Source organism: Miniopterus natalensis, chromosome 11 (genome assembly GCF_054644295.1).
Source record: "Miniopterus natalensis isolate mMinNat1 chromosome 11, mMinNat1.hap1, whole genome shotgun sequence".
In the NCBI taxonomy this organism is placed as follows: Eukaryota; Metazoa; Chordata; class Mammalia; order Chiroptera; family Miniopteridae; genus Miniopterus; species Miniopterus natalensis.
The window spans coordinates 58225684-58248144 of NC_142091.1; the positions used below are offsets into that span (position 1 = coordinate 58225684).

Genomic DNA, 22461 nt, shown 5'->3' on the forward strand with positions numbered 1-22461 from the left:
GTCATTTTCTTTCTCTGTAGTGTCTTTATTCTGGGCTTGTAAAAGCCTTTGGAAGTCTTCCCTCCTCTTGAATTTTTTGGAATAGTTTGGGAAGATAGATGTTAGTTCTTGTTTGAATGTTTGGTAAAACTCACCTGTGAAGCCATTTGGTCCAGGAATTTTGTTTGCTGAAAGTTTTTTCATTACTGCTCCATTTCATTAGTTGTTATCAGCCTATTCAGGTTCTCCGATTCTTCCTGATTGAGTTTTGGAAGATTGTATGTTTCTAGGAATTTGTCCATTTCACCCAGGTTGCCCAGTTTGTTGGCATATAGTTGTTCATAGTATTTTCTTACAATCCTTTGCATTTCTGTGATGTCAGTTTTTACTTCATCTCTTTCGTTTCTGATTTTGTTTACTTGGGCCCTCTCTTTTTGTTTCTTGATAAGTCTGGCTAAAGGTTCATCAATCTAGTTTATCTTTTCAAAGAACCACCTCTTGGTTTCATCGATCTTTTGTATTGGTTTTTTAGTCTCTAGGTCATTTATTTCTGCTCTGATCATCATTATTTCCTTCCTTCTACTTACTTTGGGCTTTTCTTGTTGTTCTCTTTCTAATTTTTTTAGTTGTAGGGAATGATTGTTTATTTGAGCTTTTTCTTGTTTCTTGATGCAGGCCTGTAATTCTGTGAACTCCGACTACTTTACTGTGTCCCATAGAATTTGGGTGGTTGTGTGTTCATTTTCGTTGGTTTCCAGAAAGTTTTTTATTTCTTCCTTAATCTCATTGGTTATCCATTCATTGTTTAATAACATGCTATTTAGTTTCCATGTGTTTGAATGTTTTTGAGTTTTTTTACTATAATTGAATTTTAGTTTCATGTCATTGTGATACAAGAAGATGCTTGATATGATTTCAGTATTCCTGAATTTGTTGAGATTTATTTTATGTCCTAACATGTGGTCTGTCTTTGAGAATGATCCTCGTACACTTGAGAAGAATGTATATTCAGCCACTTTGGAATGAAATGTTCCGTAAATATCAATTAACTCCATCTGATCTAATGTGTTTTTTAAAGTCTCTGTTTCCTTGTTGATTTTTGGTCTGGAAGATCTATCCAATGATGTCAATGGGGTGTTAAAGTCCCCCTACTATGATTGTATTGCTATCGATCTCTCTCCCTTAAAGCCCACCAAGAGTTTTTTTAATATATTTAGGTGCTCAGATGTCGGGTGAAAATATATTTTCTTGGTGGATGGATCCCTTTAGTATTATGTAGTGACCTTCTTTGTCTCTTCTTATGGCCTTTGGCTTAAATTCTTTTTTGTTCGATATGAGTATTGCTGCCCCAGCTTTTCTTTTTGTTTCCATTTGCACTGGAATATTTCTTCCCCATCCCTTTACTTTCAGTCTATGCTACCTTAAACTATTCTCCTGCTTTTAAATTTGTTTTTATTTTTGCTGCTCTAATTGGGTGTTTTTTCCTACCTTGTCCTCCAAATCACTATTTGACCCCCAAATCATTGCCTCATGCAATGTACTTTTAATTCCTTCTTGTGTATTCTTGATGTCAGATATGGTATTCTTCATTTCCGACTGGTTCTTGTCCATGGTTTCTAACTCCATTTCATGCTGTTGTAGTTTCCACTAAGTTTCTTGTAATTCTCACTAAGTCCCTTGAGCATCTTTATAACCATTACTTTGAACACTATATGTGATATGTTGCTTGCCTGCATTTCATTTAGCTCTTTTTCTGGAGCGTCTTTCTTTTCTTTCATTTGGGAGTTGTTTCTTTGTCTATCCATTTTTGCTGTCTCTTTGTGTTTGTTTCTATGTATTAAATAAATCTGCTATGTCTCCCAGTCTTCATGGGGCAGCCTTATGTAGTTAAGTGTACTGGGGGACCCAGTGGTGCAGTTTCTTTGATCTCCTGAGCTGGATGCACTAGGAATGCCCCTTGTGTGGGTTATTTGGGGTGTTCTATTGTAATCGGGTCTTGATTTTTGTCCAGTTAGTGGGTGAGTTCTCCCCTCAGCTTGGCTGACTGCGAGGCTCAACCCCAATCACATCATTTGAGCTCTTGTGCAGGTGCTGATGGAACAAAACAAAACACAACAATACAAAACTGAAACAGATAAAAGTCCCCTACAACGTCCACAAAACCAACCACAAAAGAAAAGAGAGTTAGGAAAGAGAAAAGAGAACGAGAATAATAAAAGGGAAAAAATGAGAAGAAAAAAAGGGGAAGAAAAAAGAATACGAATGGAAAAAGGGGAGAGAAAAAAATAAGGATAAAAAAAAGAGCAGGAAAATGGAATAAAAGAAAAGTGAAAGGAAAAATTATGAACAGGAAAACAGAGAAAGAAGAAAGAGAAAAAATAAGAAAAGGGAAAAAGAAGGGAAAGGAGAAAGGGCAGAAAAAGAGAGTTAAGAAAAATAAAAATAAAAATAAAAATAGGAGCTATGAAGGACAAAAGAGAGAGAAAAATAATGACAAAGCAATAAAAAAAAAGAATGCAAAAAAACGCCAAAAAAAAGCAAAGCAGAGTTCTTTTCGGCAGAGTTTAGTGCCTCCTGGGAGCTCCTACTGAATCTTGCTCTTATGTTGACTGAGGCTGTTTTGTATGTCATTTCATGGGACTCCTGAGAGGTATTTTGGTGTCAGCCACTGTTCAGAAGCTGTCCACGTTTGGTTCTCGGCAATCTGTTTGAAGCTTCTAGTGACCCACAGTTTGCTCCACAGGGCTTGGCTGCACGTAGCTGCGCTCCAGGGCCAGCTTGTTAGCAAGCATGGGGCCCAGGGGTGGGTCAGTAAATGTCCCAAGGCCTCTGGGGATCCATGTCCACCCACCTCTGTTCACCAGCCAGCTACCAGACTTAGTCACTGAAAAGGCTATTTCTGAAAGGGCTTTTGGGGGAATCAGGAGGATGAGACTTCAGGGTCTCCCATGAAGGGGAGGTGCCATTCAAATTTCAGGGAAGATGGTGGGTGTGGTCCCGTCCCAGAGCCACATATCTGGGTCTGTCCTGGAATATTACCCTGACCTTGGCTAGGCGGAACCCCTCCTATGCAGTCTGGTGGGGTCTGCTGGAAGCCGGGAGAGTCCATCAGTTCTCCCATGATGGAGAAGTACCAGTCAGGTTTCCAGGACATTGGGGGGAATGTCCCAACCCCAACGCCAGTCACTGATGCCCCCTGAGACTGTCCGTGATAGGCTTGGTCTCTGCTGCCTCCTCAGCAGGTGTTGAGATGCATGGTGGGGCACGTGGGATTCCTGGGGGCTATATCAAACTAAAAAGTTTCTGCAATAGCAAAAGGAACCACCAACAAAACGAAGAGAATCCACTGTATGAGAGAACATATTCCCCAATAATAATCTGATAAGGGGTTAATTTCCAAATGTACAAAGAACTCATACAACTCAACACCAGGAAGACAATCCAATTGAAAAATGGGCAAAGGACCTGAATAGACAATTCTCCAAAGAGGACATACAGATAACCAGTAGACATACGAAAAAATGCTCCACAACACTAGTCATCAGAGAGATGCAAATTAAAACCACAGTGAGGTATCACCTTATACCTGCCAGAACGGCTCCATCAACAAATCAACAAACAACAAGTGCTGGCGAGGGTGTGGAGAAAAGGGAGCCCTCATGCACTGCTGGTGGGAATGCAGACTGGGGCAGCCACTGTGGAAAACAGTACGGAAGTTCCTCAAAAAAATTAAAAATGGAGCTGCCCTTTGGACCCAGAGATCCCACTTCTGGGAATATGTCCTAAGAATCCAGAAACATCAATCAGAAAGAACATATGCACCCTATGTTCATAGCAGCATTATTTATAATAGCTAACATCTGGAAACATCCCAAGTGCCCATCAGTAGATGAGTGGATAAAAAAGCTGTGGGACATTTACACAATGGCATACTATGCAGCTGTGAAAAAGAAGGATCTCTTACCCTTGGGAAAGCATGGATGGACTTGGACATTATTATGGTAAGCAAAATAAGCCAGTCAAAGAAAGACACATATCATATGATCCCGCTTACATAAGGCATCTAATGAACAGAATAAACTTATAAAAAAATAGATCCAGAGGCATGGATGAATGAACAGAATGACAGATCTTGGGGGGCGGGGGGTGGAGGGTGGGAAAAGTTTAACCAAAGAATATATGCATATATGAATAACCGATGGACACAGACAATAGTGTGGTGAATGAAGGCCTAGGGTGGGGTGGGGCGGAGTAGAGGTGGGAAAGGGGAAAATCGGGGACCTCTGTAATATTGTCAACAATAAAAAAAAAAGTGTTCTAAAATGGTGCACACGCCCCCAACGCACTCCATTTAATAAAACACTGAGAGAGAAAGTAAGAGAATAATGGAAGTGGAATATGTAGAAACGGTGGTTTATTTCAGGGCCAATACTGTTATGAGTCCTTATGAGGCTGGGAAGAACATTTTCCGGTTCTGTGGAAACCAAAGGCAGCAAACCCAAGCAAAATCCACAACTCCAGTAAAAGGCACATCTCGGAGAGTTCCGCTGTCCCAGGCAGAAGGCAGGGAGCTGGGACAAGTGTCCATTAAGTCTGTGCCCTGGCTACCAGCAGGTTAACACACACTCAGTTCTTCCCTTCCAGTGTGGGAATCACTTGGGAGAACCCTAGCAACTTTAAAAGCCGGAGGAAAACGAAAACAAAAACAACTTCTCAAGAATAAGACACACACACCATACTTAATGGCAATTAGTATTAATTGTACTTAATAACAATAGCTAGCATGCACCGAGCATTGAGATACTGTGCTCAGTTCTCTCCTGAGCACTAAGCGTCACCTACCATGGCCTTCGCCACTGCCTATTAAAGCCTATAGACTGTTACGCTCCCGAGGTAGAGATGAGACCCCCATGGTGGCGAATATAAATGAACACATGCAAGGAGCAGGGGGATGGAGAGACAGGCTGGCTTCTGAATATACTTTTTTTTGTGGGGGGAGCTCTTCAAGTGACCTCTTTTTTTATATTTTTAAATGTGCCTACATTTCTGCTTAGCAACAGCCGCTCCACTCCCGAAACGCCCCCCTCCAAAATACACGCATCCCCTCTTCCCCTCTGCCGCTCTGCTGTTTACGGCTTGATTAAGGCCCCAAGGCCAGCGCGGCTCCTGCGGCCGTGGAGCAGCACCTCGCAAACCAGCGCTGCCTGTTTATAAGGTGCCACAACCTTCCCTGCAGAGCGAGGGGGCATGGTTAAAATCTACTAATGGCCAGAAAGCTCATTTTCATCCTACACTTGACAAAATAAACACCTCGTAAAGGCAGGTAAGCAGAAGCTACTTTTCACTCTGGACTTGCTTTGTCTTAATAGCCTTTGAAAGGGAGGAACCGACTGCAGGGAACTAACTTCCAGGCTCTAGCACACACAAAACACAATTATGGCACAAGGAGCTGGCAAAACCCCTTAGTAGAGTTAAATTATGTTTTGTTCCTTGGAAGGGGGTACCTCTCCCAAACACAGACCGGTGCTGAATTGCAAAGGGTTCTTTCAGTGCGAATTCTGGCTACAGTAGCGGGATCTAACCGAGCGTGTCTTTAAAACCAGGACATTTGATTTCCCTGAAATCAATTCCCTAAAAAGGCTGATATCCCGCCCCCCCTCTTTTGCCCATAGCAAATGAAGCTCCACTTACATATTCGAGGAAATATTATAAAACATTCCCTTTTTTCTCAAAGTGCAGAATTTATGGTAACAGATAATTAACAACAAATGACAAACAATCTGAGCAGTAAAGGTCCCAGTTTGGTTGCCAAGATGATGGTATCAAATTCCAAGATAAACAGTGGAGCGTGCCGGCTGCCATTACCGTGGTGGAGGGGTCGAGATGGACAGATGCAAAACAGACTGGCCACCCGCCTCCGAGGGGCACAGCGTGGGGCCAACAACCTCCCACCGGGTTACTGTTTCCCTTCTGAATTCTCCAGAGTGTCAGTGGGCGAGGGGGTGGGCCCAGGCCGCTCCACTGTACTGAGCAGGACACAGCCCTCATATTTCACATGGAGAAGACATTAGATTCTTCTTTGAACTGCATTACAGAGGAACTGGGAATTCATATGCATTAGGAGCTAACACCACCTTCCTACTCTTTTGGTTCTTCCCCAAAATTTGCCCCTCCCCATCCCCCTTTTCTCTAAGTTTGAGACAAAATAGGTTTCAGCGCTCCCAGCTGTGCCCAAAATGTGAGGGTTAAGAGCAAAGTAAAAACAAGTTAACCTGTAAAAAGTCAGAATCTGAGCACAACATATGGTAAGGCTCCTTGATACTAACAGATGGCGAACCTTGGGAAATCACCATTTCAGATATTCTTACATTTCTCAAGAGCAAGTTCACTATTTGTCAAATGGATTTGAAAAAATACAAATTGAAACACAACCCTAAAGTTTTGAATTACCTAGCAAATTGTTCCTTCTCAGAGAGCAAAACAGGTCAATGTATCAAAAAGTGTTATTTTAATGCTCTCAAATGCTGGATTCATTGGTATGTAGAATTCGCATGCACACCCCAGAAAGTCGAGATGCAATTTATCTTCTCTCCCTGTTAACTCATGTTTAGAGACACTGACACTCTCCTGGTGTTAAAGTCAAGCCCCAGACCAGGGACATCATAACTGCAAGAAAGAGTTATGAGCTACTGAATATGCCTGGTAGGCCCTCCTTCCCTCTCCCTCTCTCCTTCACACATACCCTCAGTTTTCTCTTCTCCATAAAACATGCATCTCCTCATTATATGCCTGCTTACCCAAGAAGGACCAGTATGAAAAAGTTGGTAATTTTAAAAAAAGGAACACATTAAATATAAGGCAGAGCCAAGAGCAATGGGTATGATATTTGTGATTTTTTTTAAAAATATCTAATAGAATCTAATAGAGTCTGTGGTAATCTTTGAAGTCTTAAGGCAAAGCAAAATGAAACAAAAGGGAGACAATTTTTCCAAAACTCAGGACCCAAATAGAGCTGGTAAAATGTCTGTGTTATAGCAAAAGGCTAAATCCTTCAGGAAATTAGAGAAACATGCTGAGGTTGCTTAGCTGGTGGGAGACTTAATTTTTCTCTTGATTTCAGTTTTAAGTCTTGGTGCAAAACACATTTTTAACTAAGTGTACAATATATAAGCGCTTCGAGACTTGGTCTGTGGCCTGAATACCACAAGTGAGCCACTTTCCTTAGCCAATCAGCATACATGCCAAAATAGCCACTGCAAGATGGGAAAAGATATTTTTCTAACCCGAGAATTATCAAATCTTTGAGCTAGAAGGTTTCAGAGACTGTCTGCACAAAGAAATAAATGGGTCTGAGTACAGTCCATGTCATAGCAGAGGGCCCTGCAATCTTTCAAGGAAGCCACTACCAACAGAGGAAAATCAAGAATGGTTTAATTCAGGCTTGGAATTTTAAAGCTCAATGCTACCGAGAACTAAAAATTTACTTCCGATTGCTTTATAAATGGTGCAAGTTTTTCTTTTTCTTTTTCTCCAATTAGTGTCGAGAGCTTTACTACTTAATATAAAACTGCGCAGAAATTTAAACCAACTAGAGGAGATTATATTCTGGATATGTGGTAAAGGAGGAAAAAAATAAAAAGCCTGCAAAAATGCATTTTCTTATTTGCATACATTTTACCCTTCTACAGGGGCAGGAATTGAAAAAAGGAATCTTCAAAGCAAAATAGAACAGAAATATGCAGACCCAAATACTGCAAGGGCCAATAAATCCAACAGAGTTTCCTCTTTGCAGAGTTAGTGTTTCAACACAGACGAAGTCTCCAACTGTACATTTTACATTAAGACACCACAAAAAAAAAAAAAAACGGAGGACTAACACGGTGGTCTGCAAAAGGGCAGTACTTTTATCAGTACTGATATTGAAATAATAGCCTAATCATGCCAGGGCAGCTCCGAAACATCTCGTTTTCAGTATACTATGAAAATCTAAAAGGGAAAAAGACATGGGAAGGAAAGAGCAAAGGAAATACTGCAGAGGAATCAAAACAAGCTGATGGATACATTTTCCAAGATTCAGTTCAGTGAGCTTTTTCTCCTTTCTGAAATCAGTTCAGAACTACCTTGGGTTTGTTATACAAGACGTGGTGGAGTCAATGGCACTAGCTTTGTTTTTAGATCTTAAAAGCTCCATCTTCATAAGCTCTAAAGTCTCCGAATTAAAATGAAATGTCTCAAATACAGACTGCTGCATTACTTCCTGTTTAACTTGCCTTGCCATTTTGCATATTTTTATCCAGACATTTCCGTGAAAGACTTTTTTAAAAAACCAAAAATCCTGTATTTAGAACAAGAGAGAGATTCAATCCTTAAGGAGAGGTGATAGGACGGTTTTCCGGTTTTATGTGCTTATCCCTTGACTGTGGTCCTGTTTCCCCTGTGAATCTTTCTTTACCTCTACAAATGTAGGTAAGTATTTCAGAATTTGAAATCCAGGAATGCCATACTACAGAGGATCTGCTTTATTTATCAAAATTCTTTATCCTCCCAGAGAGTTAAGTGACCAAAAAAACAAACAAAAAAATACTACCCAGTTGTGCAACATACAGCTAGGGTTCTAAGAACAAATCCATATGGACAAAAGAAAAAAATACCTAAATTTAGACTGGCTTTTTAAATGCTCGATTGCAAACAAAGAAATCTACAGAATAGGAAAAAAAGTCAGCTCTACAACAAAGTCGAACTGTCACGGACCACAAGACCAGTACCCTCAGGGGGTGTAGAAGAAAAAGAAATTATTTTTAAAAAGAAACGAGAGAGGAAAAGAAAAATACCCTGTGTTTATATATGAGTGCAAACTAAAAGGGCCGTTCAGCATCTCCACGATGAATTTCAGATTGAAAACATTAACAAAAATTATGGCCACGCAAATGTGCAGGCCAGTGATAAATTTGTAATGAGAATGAGAAAGTGGCTTACCAAGAGAAAGATGTTCAGAATTGTTTTCTTTTTGCAAACAGCTAATGCAGCCCAGCTCTGTAGGAAAGGAGGAAATTCCACCTTGTTTAGCAAGTGCAGTTTTACAGAGCCCCAGACATTCGTTCATTCATCCGCATTACTCCTCCGTCGTCTGAGAGTTAGGGGTTATTTTTCTTCCCCTCCACCGTATCCCCACGATGCCTCCCTATTATATTCTTTCCCTGCAGAATATCACTAATGATGAGGGGTTTGTGTTCTTAATTTCAAATACACTAAAGAAAACATAAGACATAGGAGAAATCCTAAACTGCCAGCATGAGAAGGTGTGATGCTAAAGACATCAAGTCCAGGAGCTGGGGAGGAACCTGAGATTCAGAGAAGCCCAACTTGCTAAGGGTCATGGACCTAGTGAGTGACCAAGCAGGACTAGAATCCAAGTTCCCTGAAAAACTGTCAAGCAGTCTCTTAAGCAAGCCATTTACTTCCTGCTACTGTGTAGACTCTGCTGGCTTCTAAAAATGAATTTGAAGATGCTTTTTAAAAAATTCCACTTCAGGTATAAGAAGTAGGCAGCATCCTTGGCACTGCTCTCATCTTCCCACACACGAGCAAGTTGAATTCTGCTGAACCAAAGAACAGCCCTTGGTCCATTCCTTGGTTATAACATAACATGAAACAGAAGGCGCCAGCTAAGGAAGCTAATCCCAGAGTAAGTAGATTTGCAGCAGAGTGAGCCTTTACTGCATATCTTGCAGACAAAGCAGAAGGACTTGTAGACACACTGTATTTTTATCATTCTTTAAATATATTTTTTCATCATAAAAGTATTACATAAATGTTAAGAATATAAAATAAAAAGGAAAGGTCTTTACCCAATACTCCCTCCACAAATTCATTCCCAAATGTACTCCCTAAGGAGCCACCAGTAATGTTGGTATTTATCTTTCCACACACTTTTATATATTTCAAACCAAATGACACCATTCTATAACTCTTCTGTAATTTTGTTTTTGCACCTAAGGATACCTAATACAGCCCTGAAATAAACAGTTACTTCCTACCACATAAGAATGAAACTTCAGATCAAACAAACGTTCAAAATCTTGTAAGGATTTTGGCATGGAATGATCACCCAGACACCTTAAACACTTCAGATCATTTCTGATTAGCAAGGCCCGGCAAACACTGACATGCTCCTATACAGTTCAACAAAGCAACAAGAACGTAAGTTGGACTCATCAGGTTTAATACCACCGAGCAGTTCAGAAATAAAGATGTTAACTAGCACTTATCTCATGCTCACCAAGTACTGGAAAAGACTGTAAATATTATCCCAGCATCTGTTTATCAAGTGCTATCTTCCAGGCATTATATGTCATATGCATTATCTCATTTAATGCTCACAACTATTTTAAAGGGTCACTAAATCCATTTTACAGATGAGAAGACTGAGGTTCAGTAATTTGTCCACCATCACCCGCCAAGCCTGTAACTGGTGGGATCAGCGTTTGTAGAGATCCCTGATTTCAGACCCCACTCTCAGCTACCATGAGAGCATTACCCCCATTCCCCAGCCCAAGCTGTGCCCTTTGCACTCAACCCTGGTTAATTATGGTTAACTCTTGATGCTTCTGTTTTAACCTCAGTCAGGTGCGGAGCCTCAGACATTGATGGGGGTACAGGGACCTGGGATCAGCCCAAGGGGAGGAAGGCCACTGAGATTCCCCAGAGAACAATCAGGCAACACTCAGCGCACTGGATTCCTTCCCCCAGGGACTGTCACTCCTCTAGAGTAACTAGAGGGAGGTGAGACACTTCTAAGCTATGACCTTGACAGACACTAAAAAGTCAGGATACCTGCCAACCCACCCAGAAAAGTTTGCTGGACAAAACTTACCAGTGAGTTATTTTCTTATTAATTCATATATTTATACACTACTGATTTTCAAAATGAACTGAGACACAGCTTAGAAAAAAAAACACAGAATCAATAGAACAACCTTAATGATAACATCTAACATTTATTGAGTATAGGCCACATACTAAGCACTCCTCTAAGAAATTTACAAATAATACTGTTTTTAACCTTCAAAGAAACCTTTTGAGTTAGGCACTATTTTTATTGTCCACATTTTACAAATGGGGGAAAAAAGCAAACACAGAAAAGTGAATACATTTGTCCATGTTTGGTTACACAGCTAGTAAGTGGTGCAACCAGGTTTTAAATCCAGCAACCCGATTCCACTGAGATGTTCACCACCCTGTACCACCATGCTGCGGCATCTCCCAAAACAAGTGCAAAAGAACCAGAGCTAATAAGATCCCAGGATCACTTTGTAAAGTACTAGTCTAACCACCATGCTAGACATCTGAAACAAATATAAAATAATATTGAATGTAAACCATAATTGAAAAATATTATTTTTTTAAAAAGAAGCTTCAAAAAGCTATGGCACATTTACACCATGGAATAGTATGCAGCTGTAAAAAAGGATATCTTACTCTTTGGGACAGCATGGAAGGAACTGGAGGGTATTATGCTAGGTGAAATAAGCCAGGCAGAGAAAGACAAGTACCACATGATCTCACTCATATGTGGAATCTAATAAACAAAATAAACTGATGAACAAAATAGATCCAGAGACACAGAAGCATGGAACAGACTGAGGGATCTCAGAGGAAAGGTGGGGGAGTGGGTGGGGAGAGATTAATCAAAGAACTTATGTGTTTATAAACATAACCCATGGACATAGACATTGGTATGGGGAAGGCCTGGGATGGGGTGGATGCGGGGTGGAGGGGATCAATGTGGGAAAAAAGGGGACATCTGTAATACTTTCAACAATAAAGATAAACATTAATAATAATAATAATAATAAAAGAAGACCCCAGGGGTGTTGCCAACCAAAGGTATAGGCAAATAAAATAAGTAACTAAAACTGAAAATAAAATTTGATTTCAGCTTCTTAACAACCCTTAAAGAAAAAAATGAGGGATTAAACAAGTGACCAACCCTCCTGGTTAGCGTGGGACTAAGGGGTCTCCCAGAACATAGGGCTTTTACTGCAAAAACCGAGATGGTTGGACACTCTACCAAAAAGGTCTGAAGTATTTTATAAGGCCTCAGGTAATTAAAAACATACAAAATCATTATGGTGTTTGCAAACCTACATTGGCTCCTTTAGCACCTCCTCCCACCATCATTAAATACTAAATAATTTTCTCAACAGTCTTCTTAGGAAAGATGAAAGGGTTGCAGAAAAATGAAGCCCTGTTAATTGTTGGTTTTCAATCATCACATCTATTAGTGCGTTCAAAAGTCTGGGTAAGAGGGGCACACAAATTCTAGGTTAAATTCTGCCCTGCCAACTCCAGCTGTGTTTTAAATTTCTTTCCCAAGGTCATATAGGATTGCTTTCTTTAAAAAAAAAAAACAACACAAAACCTTCCCTATGTCACAGGCAGAGATGCAGGCCAGTGGTTTTTCGAAAGCGTGGTGGCAGCCTCATTGAAACTCACAGGTAACAGCAAACCAAGACAAAGCAGTCAACGTCTTAAAGCCAGCTCTGAAATCTGTGCTGGGCTTCAGGAAGATGGAGACCAGGTCTTATGTGTCTGTGTTCCCCCCATAGCAACACCCTGCAAATAAATACTGTCTTAGTTGCAATCTTCATCTTAGGATGTTAGAGCTAAAAGATCCAGAATTATCATTTGGTGCAAATGTTTACAGATGAGTAGACTGAGGCCTGGAGAAGGGAAGTAAATTGCCCAAGGTGGGTTCCAAAGCTGAGGTGAGACTGAGTGACTTAAATGGGAGGTGAGCTATTCCTTAATTAGGGTGAAAAAAACCCAACTAGGCTGCATGAAAGAAAACAACAGATCATTTAAGGGAGCAAGACTGTAACCCCAATCCAGGTGATCTGTCTTGGCTCTCATAGACCTCAGTTGTAAGTGCAAAAGGAAAACAAATGTTTTAAGAATCCCCTGCAAAATAAATGAGCAACTATTCAAGTGGAAAAGACAAACTACCTCCAGAGAGAGGAGCAAAGCTCTGTATGGCATGCTGAAAATTTCAGGAAAACGGAAGAAACTTTAGACTAAATATTTTGTGGATATTTTCCAGCCAATTTAAATTTCTATTTGGACTAAGGGCAATCTTGTTTCAAAAAAAAAAATGTAATAGAAATGTAACATTCTCACATTTCACCAAGATACTTGGATGCCTAGTATGGAGCAATCCCTGCGTAAAGGGAAGGAAAAGGTGGGTCAACATCGATGATACGCATACACCTTCATCCAAACACTCATAATGTTAAAACAGCTCTGAGAAATTCCAGTGAAAATCTCCAAATCTCCAACAGAATTTCTCATCTCAATGCCCAAGCAATGAATGGATCAATCAATCTATCAGTGTTTCTGAACACCTGTTACCTACTCAATCCATTCCTTTAAGAAACGAATGAAGCAGGAGAGAGAGAGAAAACAAATAATAGTAATGCAGGTGGTGTGGATTGAAATTAGTGATGACCAGGGGCATCGATGGGGGGGGCGGTGCACAGTCAGTGTGGACTGGGAGACTGAAGAGGCTTCACAGACGTAGAAGGGCCTGAACTGGCTCTGGGGCATCTGATGAGCGGAGCATAACTGTGAGTGTCTCTGCTGTGAGAAATAGTGAAAGCAGCGCTGCCAAGATGGACAGGCTCAAGGTGTGCCCAGGTGACAGGGAGCCAACTTGTGTGGCTGGAGCAAAGGGTTCAGGTAGGAAGCCCTGAGTGGGTGATGGTGAAAGGCAAGCTGGACCCAGACCATGGAAGAACCCTCTACTCCAAGGCAGGAAGGCAGTCTGGTCAAAGGCCCACACAGCTCTCTAGGCTGCCAATGAAAACTCCATTCAAGTCTTTTTTTTTTCCAAAAAGGTATAATCTGGTCCTTCAAATATCTTATGCCTAGATCTAAGCAGATCAGTTCTAAAGTTACATGATTTTTAAATCTCTGTGCATTCATAGTTCAGGAGTGGAATCTTACGGCTACAAACAAGTAAAGACTAAGCTGAGATTCTCTGTCAGTCATTTTCCAAGAAATCTGGGACAAAACATACTTTCTTTTGCCTGAAAGGAAACAGAATCCCCAAAGCTCTTTGCAATTCTTTAATACCAAACATCACCCCAGCAAAACAGAGCTAACGGTATCCTACCTCCACTTGCACAAATTCTATCACACAGTTGAAGAAAAAAATTATTAAAAGCAGAAGAAAAAAAGGAATATTGAAATGAAGACACAGTAATTATTCAGGAAAAAACATTTTAACAAAAAAAATATTCACTTTAAAACTTTTCCTTAAATTCATGTTAGCAATCCTTTATAATCATGAATATATTCTGATTTAAAGGAAGTATAAAATTCTTAGAAATAGTTTATCACAAACCATTTACAAGGATTTCTTTCTCTTCTTTAGAAATTCCATCACAGGTAACTGAGTTGGCTCTACTGGATACACTTGCAAAGTAACATCCTATTTTACACTAATACCCAGGCAGTCAAGAGAAAGCTCTTTTTGCTTGGTTAGTGTTTCTAATTTTTGAGTGTGTGTGTGTGTGTGTGTGTGTGTGTGTGTGTGTGTGTGTGTGTGTGTGTGTTTGGGGAGGGCGGTCCTACCATTTTTTTAAATGCCCAAATAAAACAATTACTAAAAAAAAGGGCTTGTGACTTGGACATGCCCCGAATTCAATTTTGCCAGGAATGGCAAAAACAGTCAACAGAGCCCTAACCTCCTTTCTCTCTTGACTATACAATAGTTTTCAAAGAGGTTTAGTCCCACTATGAAAGACTCATGTTAGACATTGGAAGGGTCTCACAGAGAATGAGCACCAGGCCTTGAATAAACAAGGGAGATGGTGACCTTTTGCCCCATCTGCTGAAAGCCCAGCACATCCTGTGGCAGGGGAATAGAAAAAAGCTGGTGCATCCAGGTGCTGCGAAATCCCTGCCTCTTGATTTCTCCCACACTTTGTTACTGAAACAGTTTAAACCGCGCTTAATTTAAATAGCATTAGGGAGTGAGAGAAAAGTACAATTCCTGGAACCAATGCTCCACTGTCCCTTAGTCTTTCGTCCCCCGTAGTGTTTGAGTCGTGCACATGCAGCACACTTTCCACGAGCAACAGGCAAGACAACGGATTTAGCAGGGGCTGAACAATTAGTCCCGATTAGGCTATTTCCCAGCTGGATGTAAAGGGGTGGCGAAGTGAGGTGAGGGGGAAAAAACTAGAAATGTTCAAGAAATATTTCCTCATGGAGACAAGCAATATAATGTAAAGCAAACTGAGCTAGGGGTCAGGTGGAGGCTCTGCCAAAATTCACTGTGTGACATTAGGCGGATACCTTACCCTCTCTGTTGTTATCCATAAAATGTGGGCAACCTACCACCACCCATGACAGGCTCTGGAAATCAAACTGTGGTTGAAAGTACTCTGAAAATTGGGAGGGTCACACAGATGCAGGGCATTCCTCCAAGCTGTAGTGGAACCACAGGTACGCATCTGTTCTGACAATCATATGCCTTTTATTGTCCCCGGCAGAAGTCATTAGCGACCCTCTTATTTTATGTCTATTTCCTTGATGGTTAGCTTTTTAAAGTTCATGAGCGATACTTACATATGTACATGTGGCGGCTGGAATCTGCTCTGGTTGATGTTGTAGTGCGTGAATGCCTGGGTGGGGTTAGAGCTGTATTCATCCACCGTTATGGTAACTTTGCCTTGAGAAGGAATCCCATGTGCCATCCTTCCTCCCTATAGGCATGAGCAACTCACAGCTTTCCGGAGCGAAGGATGGAAGCAGGCATGGTGCGTCTCAGCCAACCTCTGAGCCCAAGGGTCTGCTCATCAATACTGGTGTGTGTCTCTGGAAAAAAAAAATTATAAAATGAGAACAAAGGAAAAGGGTATTCTAAGAGACATCAAATGTGGCACCTGGATGTGAAACTGGTTCAGGGGGGAGAAAAAAATCTCAGTATGTGTTGCTGCCTCGTGGATACCACCTTTCCCGGCTCTCTACCCCGCGAGCACTTCAGAGTGGACATTACACTCCATGTGACACCGCTGGCTGCTAGCAAATCATTTCAATGGCGTTCAAACGAAGATTTCCTCTTTAATTATAATTATGGCACTTAATGTGAGTTACAGAAGGGCCATATCCACAGTTGCCATGGCGTCTGACTATAAATGGCTTGTGCTGGAAGTGGGAGACTCTTCCAAACCTTCCCTGCTAATTGGAATATCTGGTCTGTACAAAGTTGGTGTCATATAACAATCTGAAATCTCAATGCTTAGCACAGCCATAAAATGCAATGGCAAATGTAAGTTTAAAACGCTGTGCTCGTTAACAACACCTGTGTGTACCTGTACTACACACATCCTGTATGCACACATTACACATAATTTTTTCTTTCACAGGCAGCCCCTATAATACACAGGTCCTCAAGGCCCGGTACACGTATGCATTCCACTCCTGCAAAGAACTTCAGGGAAAGGCAAATTCTTCATTCTCAATGTCATATAATTTCTCTCAACACTGCAGTCACTTGGGGGAAAGGCAAGCACACCCAGGCCTGGACCACCACCTCGGATGCATTCACGATCGCCCCCTTCCAGCCGGGAGGGAGCAGGAAAGGAGGGGGGCCATTACATCTACCTCGGGCTTCGTTCTTGCTCGTTGCTGCATAATTCTCGGTAGTTGGTTTCATACTTTTTTTTTTTGGTAAGTTTCCACTAGTTTCGAAGCCTCTTTCAAATGTGAATATATGATTTGCTGCACTGGGTTCAGAAATGAGGGTGTTTACTTTTATGGCAGGTGTGCAAAGACTGAGGAAAGCGCATCCCTGCACGGAGGCGGCTGCCATCGATCAGTGCACCGGGAAGCCGCGGCGGTAACCCTTGGGTAAGCCGCGCTCTTGCTTTAAGTGCTCCACATCGGAATACGTTTGCCGAGTGCACCATTAAGCTCCGGAGTCTTAGCTGCTATCTCAGATAAAAATATGTAGAATAATAAGATGAGATTTAAATTTGGCATGAAACACCTTAAATATCAAGCAAAAGGCAGATGGCCTGCTATAGGCCATTTATTTTATTATTTTACAACCCGGGGCTTGTGTAGTCCTCCATATGCTGGCTGGGCTAAGGAAGTCCACAGCGTTCTGCTCAAATCATTGCCTTGTTCATCTTAGCAAAGCGAGCTAAACAGCACCCACCTTGCCTGCGTAGCTAATGTACAACGGCACTGCCAAGAGAGGAATCCCTGGTGCGCTGGCATTTGAAACAGTGCCCCTTTGGGTTCACTTTCTTCCTCCTGACTTCATGGGAGGTATGAGGCCTTTAAGCACCAGTTGATAGAAAACCAGGCCAGCAGGATTAACGAAATTAAAATCTTTCCCTGCCCCTCTGATGTAAGATACCTATAAGAACTGCTTACAAATCATAATGTAGCAGTTTCCATACCAAGTTTGCAGCTGTTTCCTTAATTTCCCCCACAATTATATTTTACTGTTATTTTGCATAACAGTAAAACACAACACCTGCTTCAAATTGCAGTCCTGTTCTAAGTACTGTAATTCTCTTTTGAGACACAAAGTACCGAGACATGACTGAAACGCAAAACTGCATAATTGCGCCATGCTGAAAAGTAAATACAAATGAAAACATCTTCCTGTTATAGAAATCACTGTCATTAAAAAGAATGTTAGCCATCAAAGCACAGAGGGAAAAAAACACACACACAGTTTCAGACTGGGAGAACTTAAAAGTGTTTGCACAAATTAGAATGATGGCAATTCTTATGTTCCTGCCATCAATGTCTATTGTGTGAAACACAGAACATTAGAGGCGAAGGAAACAAAATGCATGTCTAGACCATTGTGACCTCTCAGTAACAATCTCTGCACCCGGTGCCAGAAACAGTTCAAATGTTTCTGGAGCAAAACCACTAAATAGCCTGGAAATAAAATATACATACCCATTGTGTAAATATCTACGCAGTGACTTACAGGAGTTAGCATTAGACCCTGCCACTGGAAGCCTAGAAGAGATGGAACCTAGAAGGTGATCAAGTCGCACGTAAATGATCCACTCTATCCTAGTGAACGTAGGATTGCCTTCTCTACCAAGTGAACATCTGTGCCTCTCTGCACCTTTGCCCCAGCAAGGCAAATAGAACATCTTTTCATCAGCAAGCACAGGCCCCTGCAACTCTGAAGGGCTAAATGGGTGACTGGCACTTCATTTGAATTCACTTTAACCATGTTCTCTTTCAAATGTTTTATCAAAACAGTGCACCTGCCGTGTCTATCTTCTTTAATCTGGAGTCCTTTGAAGAAAATGTCAGACTAAGGCAGAGAGCTTCAAAACTTTCACAGGAACCTTTACAGACAAGTCAATAAAAGGCTTATTTTTTTTAAAATGCTATGTTTACCCCCACTCACATCACAAAATGAACATATCCTGAGAATATTAAACACCAACACATGTGAGAGACCTTTTTTGGGATAAGCTCTCAGAGACGGGACAATGGTCTCCCTCCTCTACCTGGGAAATCTGTTAAAAGCTCAAAACAAGACAGAATGATACACTGCCTAAAACTATCAAGAAGCTACCTCACCTTACTTCACATATTTAGGCAGTAAAACCTTGCAAATGATCAGATTTTGGAGCATCTCATTCTCATCATACTTACATTACTTTTCACATATATTATTTAAAGAGACCAGTAATCTTTTAAAAAAAAAATTTCATTTTATACTTCAACACATTTGCTCCACAAAACAAAGGAACCCGGTACTAAATGCCAGGAACTCTAAAGGAAAATAAAAAGGGGACTGACACTGTCAAGCATTAATACCAGTGTTAGTTTGATTTTCTCTTTAAAAAGAAAAAATACCATGTGAGCACGCTTTGCATTTCCTAGACAGCAATCACTTCTCCTGTCCCCGAAGCTGTGCAACTTGCAGTATTGCTGTTTTTTTTCCCCCTTAGGATTCTAGTTGGAAAACATTTTTAAAGTCTGCTGGCAATGAAAGGATTAAATGCTGAGGAATTAAAGAAGTGTCTCCACCTCCTAGACACCAGAAGTCCAATTTACCAAAAGTTTCAAAGCAACAACTCATGACCTCTCTCCCCCTGAGCACCGCGCGGCAGAGCCTATGAGAAAGGAGCCCGTGATTTCGTCGTTTAAACCAGGATGGTCATTTTAGTCACTTGCCCTACGAAGATCGCCCGACAGCCCGGCCAGACTTCGGGGCTCGCCCGCTCCAACTCCGCCGAACGCCGCTCTCGCCCTGTGCCGCACGCGCCGAGCGCCCGCGCCCTCCCGCCTCTGCGCTCATGCCCACCTCCCGCGGCTCCTCCCCGCGGCCCGGGGCGACGCTCCCTAGCCTTCCCGGGGCTGCAGCGCCGGGTTCGGGGAGGGACGCACGGAGCTCCACGTGCCGCTCCGCAGGGCGCCCTCCCCGCCGCCGCACTTACACCTGAACTTGTCTCCAGCACTGCGGACACCCGGCTGGCACATTCTTGAGCAGAGCAAGGGCAGGACTTTTCTCCCGCGCCTCTTGCTACGCGTAGAGCCTATATATGGTGGGGCGGGGGGCGCGGGATTCTCTACTTTGGATTGGTGTGTTTGTTTTAAATCGGGGGGATGGGGGGGCTTCGCCAACTACACACTCACACGCGCGCGCGCGCACACACACGCGCGCGCACACACACTCACACACAGGCTCGCCCTGCCCTCGCGGCTCACGGCCGGCGCGTCCGGGCTACAGCTCCCCCTTCCTTCCTAGAGCACCAGCTCGCCTTACTCGCTGAGTCCCCGGTTGCCGCTGCCGTCGCCTCCGCTGCCGCCGCCGTCGCCGCTGCTGGCACTGCCGGCGCTGGCGCTCGCGGCGCCGGGCTCCGCTGCGCGCCTGTCTTTCTTTCTCTCCCTCTCCCCCCAGCCCCTGATTGATTGATGACCACCGGCGGCCAATGGCTCTGACACCGCGCCATCCTCGCGGAGGCATCACAGCCCCACGCCCCCGACGTCAGCCTCCGGGGCGCGCTGGCATCCCCGAGCCCTCAGCGCGGAGCCCGCGCCCGCCGCCGCCCGCTCTCCGCCGGTGCTTCCCCGGGGCGGCGGAGAAAGGACGGGATGAAGCCAGCGGGCGCTGGAGGGGGTGCGGGGGCCACGGACCCCCCCACACACACCGGGAATCTTTTCTTTCATTTAAAGTTTATTTGTTTTTTCCATCCTGACCTGTGTGTGTGTGTTTGCAGCATCTCAAATCAATTACATATTTTTCATGACCCGAATGTGCACTTAATTGGGGTGTTGCGGGCGGAGGTAAATACCCTGTAAATCTACTCCACTGGGGCATCTTTAATTTCTTTTCTTGCTGGTGGATACTAACCCCCTCCCCAATCTCCAGTGAAACGTGCCCTTCACCTCCTAGGCCGCAAACCCCCGGAATTCAAAGGCTTTACAAAGATAACCCCGTTTCGCGTCGATAGCAAAGAAACTCCTGCCTCTCTCCAGAAGAAATCGGGCGGCAGCGGTTACTTTTTTCCGCCCCCCGCCCCCGGCCGCCCAGCCCGAGGCGCCGACTCGCCCCGCGGGCTGCGGTCCTGCGGACCCGAGGCGGCGGGGGAGCGAGGTCGGGCGCGGGGACGGGGTGAGAAGCGGCCCCGCGCGGGAGCGGCGCGCGGGCGGCCGGGGGCGGCGGCGGAGCGCAGCCGAGCACAAAGCTGCGCGGCGCCTGCCCGGCCACAGCGCCTCGCTCGGGCGGCCGCGGGCGCCCGGGGCTCGGGCCAACACAATGCGCCCGGGCCTAGGCCGGGGCGGCTCGAACGCGCAACCCCGGGACTTTCTAGTAAACAGCTCGTCGTGCCCCCGCCCCGCCCCCACCCCGGCCGCCGGGCTCCGGCCGCTGCCCCTCGCCGACACCCTCTCTTCCCCTCGGAAGAAATCCCGGCGGAGGAGGGGGCGGGTGTGGGGGACCCCGAGAGGTCGGGGCCGAGGACTGGGGGGAGGGGAGAGGAGCAGAGGGGCAAGATGGGGGGTGGGAGGTAGACAGCTCCTAAAAGAGAATTCGCTTTCGTTCGGGGGTACAAAATAAGCCCTCCTCGGGCTCCGAACTGCCCGGAGAGCGCCCGCTCAAGCGAATGTCAGGGGCGCCGGGGCAGCCGCGGACCCCGCTCCGAGCCCCGCACGCGCCTCTGACAAGCCACCTCTCACCCGGGCTCCGCTTTGTGTGTGCATTTTTTTCCCTTCCTCTCGCGCTCGGCACCGGGCGCCCGGCTGCCTCCTCCCCCTCCCCCGCCCTCCGCCTCCCTTCCCCGGCGGATTACCTTTCCCGGGCTGCGCTCCGGGTCCGGGGGATGCCTTCAGCGCCCGGCCAGCAGGCGATCCATCGCAGGGCGGCCGGAGCCGGCGCGAGGCGCGCGGGGGGCGCGCGGGGGCGGCGAGGGGCGCGGGCGGGCCAGAACCTTCGACCTCCGAGGTCCCGCCGCGGGCTGGGGTCCGGGGCCCGGGGGCGCAGCGCGAGAGGGAGGCGGGGGCGGGGGGGGGGGGAGAGAGGACGGGAGCAGCCTCGATCTGGGGAGGGAGCGAACGAGGGGGCGAGGAGAGCGAGCGAGGGCGCGGCGAGCCGGAGGGAGCGGTGCAGTGACAGGGACTGCCACTGGGGTCAAAGGAGCACAGCTCCAGGAAGCAGGGCGGCCGAGGCGCCGCTCCGTGCGCGCTCCCTGGCGGGACCCCGCGCCCCCGCGCGCCCCTCCTTCAGCCCCAGCCCGCTCGAACCCCCTTCGGCGCCCCGGGGCCCCGGGGTTGCAGCAGGAGGAGGAGGGAACTGAGGGCGAGGCCGGCAGCCTGCTGGTGCTCCGGGGTCAAGCAAGCGGCAGGAAGCTGAGCTGCAAGTTCATCATCATGAGTGTGATCGGGGTAAAAATGACAGGGGATCGGGGAGGGGTGCTGCGGAACCCCAGGGCAAATAAAGGGAGTTTTCCCTCCAAATGGGCGTCTTCTGCAAAGAGAACACCCAGGCCTCCCACCCACCGACCTGCCGGGCGCCGTGTGGAGCCCTGGCGCAGCTACAGGGCGCAGAACTCGCCGCTGGGGCGAGGAGAGGCTCGGGCACTGCGCTCGGACCACGGAAGGCGACCCCGGGTCTCCTGTCTGCTGAGCTCAGGCTTTCCTGGGGGAGAGCTATGCTCCTTTTTCCCAAGCCCCTGGACTCGCCAGATACGCACACATACAGGCACACACCCCTTTCTCTCTGCAACGCTGTTCCTGAGAAAGAAAAGGCCAACCCAGCTGATTTTTTTTTTTTTTCCACCTCCATGAATTAAGGCTGATTCAGGATAGGGAGCTGAGGAGAGGGAGACTCTAGTTGTTTTCATTTTTGTCTTTGGGGCACATTTTCCCGAAAGATAAACCCTTCAAAAACGTTTTAAAAAGCAAAGTTCATCCCCTTTACTCTGCTACTTT

At 45.0% G+C, this 22461-nt stretch overlaps 1 protein-coding gene across 2 annotated transcripts in view; it reads right to left on the bottom strand.

Annotated features, from left to right (window-relative positions):
• Positions 1-21410, bottom strand: part of MPPED2 (metallophosphoesterase domain containing 2) — a 163886-nt gene extending 142476 nt beyond the window's left edge. The window contains exons 1-2 of one of the 2 annotated variants that reach the window (XM_087821796.1): positions 21324-21410; positions 15610-15858 (exon numbers count right to left, since the gene is read on the bottom strand). In XM_087821796.1, coding sequence (XP_087677922.1) covers positions 15610-15737 — 128 coding nt within the window. In that variant the 5' untranslated portion in view covers positions 15738-15858; positions 21324-21410. Of the gene's footprint in view, positions 1-15609; positions 15859-19469; positions 19548-21323 lie in introns of those variants that run through there. The other variant, XM_016206168.2, reaches the window with a different exon arrangement.
• Between the last annotated feature and the right edge of the window lie 1051 nt (positions 21411-22461).